Source organism: Ipomoea nil, unplaced genomic scaffold (assembly GCF_001879475.1).
Source record: "Ipomoea nil cultivar Tokyo-kokei standard unplaced genomic scaffold, Asagao_1.1 scaffold2926, whole genome shotgun sequence".
NCBI lineage: Eukaryota > Viridiplantae > Streptophyta > Magnoliopsida > Solanales > Convolvulaceae > Ipomoea > Ipomoea nil.
This window is the reverse complement of record NW_017619354.1, coordinates 919,349-927,500: the sequence shown is the minus strand read 5'-3', so window position 1 is coordinate 927,500 and position 8,152 is coordinate 919,349. Positions and strand designations below refer to the sequence as shown.

Here is an 8,152-nt window from a genome sequence, read left to right as displayed (position 1 = left end):
TCCTGAAGCAGTGTTCTTCCAAAAATGAACATTGAGATTTTGCATTAGGTCTTGTTGATTTTGGCTGATAAGCATCTCGCAAGTCTTGCTTTCTGAATTCATCTAGTTGAATAATATTCTATTTTTGGGTCATTTGCTCAGTGTCTATGTCCCTTGCTCAAAATTAATGAAGCTGAAATCAGTTGGGAAACTATGCTATTTGAATGCAGAGTTGGGGAACATTTTCCTCTGGTACTTCTTTATTATTATTGTTGTTGTTGTTATTGTTGATTTGTTGTTGCTATTATTATTGTTACGAAAGTAAAAGATTTCTGAATATGCTGTCGTATAGAAAAGAGAATACAAAGTCCTATAAATACATGCTAGAAGCCTAGAAGACTTCGAATAAGGAAACAACTTACATCGTTACCTAACGACTCCACACATTGATCTTCGTTCTTATGTTGGCTTTACTATTGATGCTTGTAGAGTTGTTATGTCCTCATCTTTTTTGATTGCTCAGTTAGCTTAGTTCCTAGATCTTCTAACATGTTAGCACACACTCTAGCTACTATAGCTTATAGGGCTCACACTTTGTATTGGAACTCTGTCCCTCCTGACTTTATCTCAGCATTTATGCAGTAATCTACATCGATTTTGTTGCTTTCAAAAAAGGAAACAAGTTTCCATATGCCTACCTACCTAAATCCCTAAGACTGCCTAATCTGTAGAGATTCCATATATTATATATATATTCCACAACAATTATTATTATTATTAAAATTTACTTGGGATTAAGAGTAAGTATAGCTACTGAATACATATCGTTAAATGGTACAATTTGTCAAATGAGATGTCCAGAAATAAAATATCACCAAAGTAGACCCCAGGGAAAAGCTACAGGGTTGAGGTTAACTTAAACTAAATTTGTAGGTATCTTCAGATTTATTTATTTATTTTTATTTTATTTCCATCAGAGGGCACGTCCTGCTAAATAGACTGTTGTAGACTGTTGATCTCTTTCCAAAACCTGGCTGGGAGTCCCTGATAAGGTACTGGGAATGGGCTATACTGTATCATACCTTGGGAACTAATTGCTTCCCACCTGCAAAACAAAAACCGCAAAGAACAAATACATGGCTTAGTATAGACAAACATAAATGCATATATTTGCAATCTACAAAACATATATACATAATATACATGCACTCATGTGTTGTATATATAGTGAATCTTACCAACATAGTTTGGTCATGATGAATAGAAGTTAAACGTTATATGTGTGTGTGTATACATATTTATATGCATGTATGTAAATGTGTACGTGTGTGTCTATATATATATATATATATATATATATATATATATATATATATATATATATATATATATATATATTAGGTTAACTTATTTAAATGTTGGTTGCTAATTTGTAGTTACTTGATGATGGCTAAAATGAAGAAACTGCTCAAAACATAGTCTTGCTTGATGTGAATTTGGACTGGTACATGACAACCTCTAACAGTAATATTTTTAATGACTTCTCGGTTTAGAATGCAAAGAAGGATGAAGGGTATTTTATTTAATGATTAATTACTAAATTACCGTTATAGGAACGTGGTATAGTCCTCCATTAAGAAACTACAGAATATTATTTTTCTCCTGCTAGCTAAATTTTACTTTGATTTCTTAGTATTTTGTATAAGGAAGTTTCATTCTTTGATGTCTCTCATAAATACGGCCTCCTTAGTAACTTGTATAGAAAGTTATGGTGTTGCTGAGAGAAAGGGAACTTGAGCTAATCAAATGAAATGAACATAGTCCTGCTTGTATGGCATTTTACCTGTAATTGGTAACTAGATGATGAACTAAAATCAGCATCTCTAGTTTGGCAAGCTCATTTCCAGGGCAAGAATGTCCACCATTGCCAAATGGCATATAGGTATTGGGTTTTGGTGCAACCTGCATCCATCCACCACCACAAAATGTTTTAGAGAAACAACAAACCATTTAAACTCTCTTTTCTCCTTTCACTTTACCTCTCTGGAAAAGTAGAGAATTTGAAAGCAGAAATTGCTTGCATCTTTGTCTTTACATACCTCGAACCTAGATGGATCAAAATTCTGAGGGTCTGTGAAAAACTCAGGATTATGATGAATGTTTCGAAATAATGGCATCACCTTCCATCCTTTTGGAATAAGATATCCTGTAATATGAGATTCAAGAATTAGTGATCTCAATGTCTACAAGAATGTCTTCTGAAAGCATTAAAACTTTAATAATGTTAGCTGATTTGAAGTCTATGTCGTTGTATATAACACTATATCAATTTTTAATTACCATCATAAAACACGTCAACTACAGCTTCTCTGAAGGTGAAAGATATAATGCTTGACATCCTCAAACTCTCTAATATGGCCTGCAACCGCAAATTGTTAGGTTGACGTGAGGACTTCCCTGTACTGCTGTACATCTTATAAAATTGATAGCAGGGAATGTAAATACCCTATATGTTATTGGCATATTTCTTGTTTGAGCCCAATTTAAAGATTTCTTCTCTTCACTGTTTGATCTGTATATTACTGTTTGTTCTGCCTGCAATTAAAAAGTATTTTGTTAGAGTATTGTAATTAACAATATTGACTAATTAAGGGTGGATTAAAAATCCAAAACATCAATAAGTAATTCATGGGATCTGAATCAGAAATTTAATAATTTTACCTTTACAGTTTCTAATAGTTTCTGGTCATCATGGAGATACTTGAGAACCCAAGTTAAAGCACTAGCTGTTGTATCCTGAGCAGCAAAAAGCACTCCAATGATGTTATCTGCTATTTGGTCCTCCCTTAGAGCCTGACCTTTTTCGTCTTTGAAGTTCAGCAGATGCCCTAAAAGATCCCTCTCCAAGACTTTCTTCTCCTTCCTTTGGCATATTATCTCACTGAGAATCTGATTAAGCCTTTTCCTTGCCTTTTAGAATTTGTCCATAAAAAGAGAAACTCAGTTGCAAGTTGCAGAGGGGGGCTTTACTGGAGATTGATGTTTGGGAGGTTTACTTACCACTGTGGCCTTGTTATACACAGTTCCTGGTAAGTTTGTGGGGAAAGAATTGTAGCCTTTATCTACTATGCAGTAATTCTCCTTCAGAGCATCCCTATACTTTTTGTCCAGATGACCAAAAATGGCAAGTATACCCACTTCAAATGAGAACTGTAGCATATCATGCATGAGAAAAACATATTATTTTAGTAGGGACCCATCATTGATGATTATTGAGTTACTCTGTATTGAACCTACTACTAAAAACAAATCTGTAGATGTAATATTAAAGAATAAGACAGCAGAGTCGGACTTAAATAATTTTTATATATGCCAAGAAACACGTTTCACATAGAAAGGCAGTAGTAGTGTGTGACTGTAAAATAGAAAAAGGAAGTTGACCTTCTTCATCTCCTGGAATGTGTTTATAATCTGCTTGTTGGCCCATGATTCCAGGGAAGTAATGGCAATGGCTTCGATATCAGGAACTAGTTTGCGAAGGACCTCCGGTGACAATGAGCTCTGGACAAGCTTCCTCACTTGAGAATGATAATTCCCTTGGTGAAAGAACAGCGCAGAAGGGCCAATGAGCTTCTCTTTGCTCTTTGGGTATGTGGGTTTGAACAAGCTGGAGTGAGTTACCAGCACGAACCGAGCAGCTTCAGGGCTAGCCAGCATAACACAAGGGCATCCAAGTATGTGTGTTTTAAATACATCTCCATATCTGTTATGAACATTCATGGCAAGCATCAGTTCTCGGTTCTTATCATGCAAAATAATGAGATGAAGGAAGTAGGTTGAGAAGAACATGACCTCTTTTGCTTATTAGAAAAGAAGATGTTAGGGTCCTGAGAATAGAGTTGGAGAGTCTCTCCTATATAAGGCCATCCCATTGAACCCGGAGGCAGCCTTAAGTTCTCTTTCCTTTTCGCTGCTTGTTTCCTTGATATGCAATACGAGAGAAGAACAGAGAGAAAGAGGATATAGATGATAGATGAGATGATCTCCATAAAATGTAGTAGCACGCTCCCTCTGTCCTTTGTTACGGAGGCAATAAGCTAGATGGCTTTTAGAGTTGTGTTGATGACCTGGAGGACTATATATTCAATGTGAGGGCAGAGTGGAGTTATGATATGTATGTATGTGTGTGTGTATATATATATATATATATATATATATATATATTCAAGATCAAATGAGAACCATGCCTTAAGTGATCGAGAACCTGCATGAATGCACACAATTTAATGCAAACAATCTATTCCCGAGTAAATTATGTGCATTGTGCACCCGGAGTATTAGATTGTATGTATTCATACAATAGTTCGCAGGTTCTCACCTAAGGGATGGTTCTCATTTGATAAGCAGTAGATGCAGAAGAGACAAATGATAAGCAGTAGATGCAGGATTTGGCAAATGTTTTTGGTTGGAACTTCTCTTCCCGTGGTATTAATTACGACTTCAGACTTGATAAGGGGGTATGGGGAAGAGATTCATGTATATCCAAGGTTGATACGGACTAAGACTACATTTACCATGGCTGCTCCTCGTAGAAATGTAAAATAGGACTGGTAAAACTAGAAATTATAGTCATTCTATTTATCTATTATATTGTTTTATGACAATCATTATGCTTGTATAATAACAATAAGAGAAAATGATGCTTTTGATATCTCAAGAGTACAATAGATTCAATTCTAATTATAGGGGCTTTTCAGTTTTGGCCTTATAGTTTTTCTCCATCGAAATGGAATGGTTAGTGTCTTAGTGACTACTACTTCCGATAGACATGATAGGGAAACAATTTTTCTAAAAATAAATCTAACTTTAACTAAAAGTGCCATTTTCCGGACTTGCTTAGTAAATAATGTTTTGGTAAAAAAATCAGTAAATTTGATCACTTCAATGTTTTACCTTGTTTAAAATGCCAAAAACATGTTTGATGATAAGTTGATTAGAGAGTGTTTTGAACCCATAAAAGTTGAAATACTACACTCTGTCACTCTACTTTGGGACAAGGTTTAGGGATTACCATTTTGGAATTTTTTTTTTCCAAAATGACCCTCAAAAAATATATATATATATATATATATATATATATATATATATATATATATATATATATAATAGTAAAAGTAACATTTTCACATTGATGCACTTAATGATATATCTTTCACATTGATGCACTTTTAACACAATTTACTTGCACTTCAAAATTCAATTATTTACAAAAATATCACCTCGTTTTTTAAAAAGTGTTTATGATCCATTAGATTTATCCCAATGGATGAGAAACACTGATTTTTTTTAAAAGCGCGGTGATATTTTCGTAAATAATTGAATATCTAAGTGCAAGTAAAATGTATTACAAGTGCATGTAAAATATATTATAGGTGCAAGTAAAAATTTACACTATGCATCAATACTAAGTGCACCAATAGTTCTAAGTAGTTGCACAAATAGTTCTAAGTAGTTGCACCTAGGTGCATGAATGTTTGCGGGTGGTTTTCAGGGGTATTACTACCCGCTGAACTCAGAGCAATGAATGTTAACAAGGCAAAATTACATGCACTTATAGGTGAAAGTAGGTGCACCTATAGTTATAAGTAGTTGCACCTATAATTATAAATAGTTACACCTATAGTTATAAACACACCCATGTGCATGAATGTTTGCGGGAAGTGAATGCTAACAAGGCAAAATTACATGCACTTATAGGTGAAAGTAGGTGCACTTGTAAGTGATTTTACTTGCACAAGATGTTCAATTATTTACGAAAATTTCACCGCGTTTTTTTTAAGCTATTAGATCTGGACACGTGTCGCGCGCTGATTCGTTCGCATATTTCTTCCTGGGCACTTATTCGCACCTGAGTGCATCCACATATATATATATATATATATATATATATATATATATATAAACTGCACAGTAAAGGTTTTTTTTTTTTTTTTTTTAGTTGAGTCTCAAAACTTCTCTTCACATTATATTTCAACGTAGGATGGGAGGAGCCTGGACGCTCCGCAAATGTCTCTTGTTTTTTTGTTTTTTGTTTTTTTTTTTTAAATGAATTTGTTATATAATAATAAATATATTATTATTATTATTATTATTATTATTATTATTATTATTATTATTATTATTATTATTATTATTATTATTATTATTATTATTACTATTACTAATAATTGTCATGTACGATGCACGAACTATTATTAATTTAACAAATTTACCAATTAAATTTTTGACATCCTTTGAATTAGCAAAGAAAGTAATGGTTGTAGAAACAGAAAAACGTACTTGAGTTCATGAACTCAGAAATTAATTTAATTAAAAATGTAAGTATAACTATACAATGTAATATTTAATATTTTTAAAAGTTTAATTATGCTATTATTATGTTGATTTTAAAGTTTATTGTTACTTGTATTATTATTTGAATTTGATTTTTTTAAAAGGAATTTGAATTTGAAATAACTACTATAATTATATAATTAACGTATTTAAATAAAACTTGTAAATAAAATAATATGCAATATTTTTCAAAAATCTCCACAAAAAACTTATTCATTTGAAAAAGATTATTTATGTAAGAACTATATTTATTTTATCTTTAATTTCTCCTCTTTATATGTGTGGATTCAAATTAATTATAATTGAGGTTTAAATGAATATATACACAAATTATATTAAATATAAAATTTTACCAAAAAATTTGAACACAATAAACTTTTTTTTCATACTTCATTATGCTTTAATATATATATATAGAGATAGAGATATAGCTATAATAATAAAATATAATTTATAAAATATAAATACACATAATAACTTCAAAAAAAAATGTATAAATACATCTACCCACATAATTAATGCATTCATACTTGCTAATCTTGTTTCTATCAAAATGCATTCACACTTTGGAGAGAAAATTCTGTAGCTAGATTCTGCTTTATTATATATACTAGTTTTTCTACGCGCTTTGCGCGAATAGGATAATGCCCAATACTTATTTTTAAATAAGTATTTCAAAGTATATCAATGCAATATTATATAGAAGATGTTCATGCATAGGTAAATAAATGTTGAATTTGTTTATTTAAATCAGTAATTTAAAGTATATAAATGCAAGATAATATATGAGAGATTGATTATGTATAATTGTCACAAAAATAAATGTTTGCAACTTTGTAATAACGTTAATCTAAGTACTAAGTCTAAAAGCGATAGTCTAAATAAATACTATTTTTGGCTTAAATTTTTCTAATTCTCTTTTAGGTAGCATTGTTATTGTTTTCATCTTCAGTACGTGTCTTTTTTTTTTGGTTATTGGTAGTGTGTCATGTGCAATTGGTTTATTGGTAATATCATAGAGGGATTCATCATGCAATGAGATTATGGTGTATCAAGTTTTAGATTTGTCTTGTTGTGTATATGACTGATATCTTAGTTGTGCTATGAACTCTTTATCTTACAAGCACATGTTGATATTTGGTAGTAGTAGTTTTCACCTACATGTACGTTTCATGTGTTGTTAGATATCTAATTCTAAATTAATTAAATGCATATATATTATTTTTTGTTGTAGCTACTAATTTATTTTTTAATTCAAGTAATAAGAGCAATAAAGTGAAAAAATTATGATATGGAACCGTGTCCACCTTGCAAGGCGGACAAATATGGACACGGTTCCAAAACTGTCAAAAATTATGAACATATAGTTCTATAATTATGAACATACATAGAGTTGTGAACATAATTATAAACATATAGTTATGTAATTATGAATATAGAGATTCAATAATTGTGAATATGAAGTTAAAAAATTATGAATATATAGCTTTATAATTATGAACATAGAGTTCTGTAATTGTGAATATAGAGTTCAATAATTATGAATATATAGCTTTATAATTATGAACATATAGTTCAGTAATTATGAACATAAAACTGTGTCCACATCGCAAGGTGGACATAGTTCCATAGCATAACGATTGAATAAAGTGGCGTACATACTTTTCATCCACAATAATAAAATCATTGATTTTTAATTTTTTTTTTAATTTCCATTAGTTGTTGATACAAATTGTCTTAAGAGTTTGTCAATGACAATTGCTGTCAATAGATGATGATA

General features: G+C 31.2%; 1 protein-coding gene across 1 annotated transcript; it reads right to left on the bottom strand.

Moving 5' to 3' along the window:
• Positions 1-788: 788 nt before the first annotated feature.
• Positions 789-4,175, bottom strand: LOC109161629 (abscisic acid 8'-hydroxylase 4). Its single transcript, XM_019310114.1, has 9 exons — positions 3,832-4,175; positions 3,421-3,742; positions 3,040-3,189; positions 2,701-2,949; positions 2,485-2,574; positions 2,320-2,398; positions 2,079-2,185; positions 1,823-1,941; positions 789-1,084 (listed from the first exon to the last, which is right to left on the bottom strand). Exons 1-9 carry the CDS (start codon positions 4,026-4,028, stop codon positions 970-972), a joined length of 1,428 nt encoding a protein of 475 aa, XP_019165659.1. The 5' UTR covers positions 4,029-4,175; the 3' UTR covers positions 789-969.
• Positions 4,176-8,152: the final 3,977 nt, after the last annotated feature.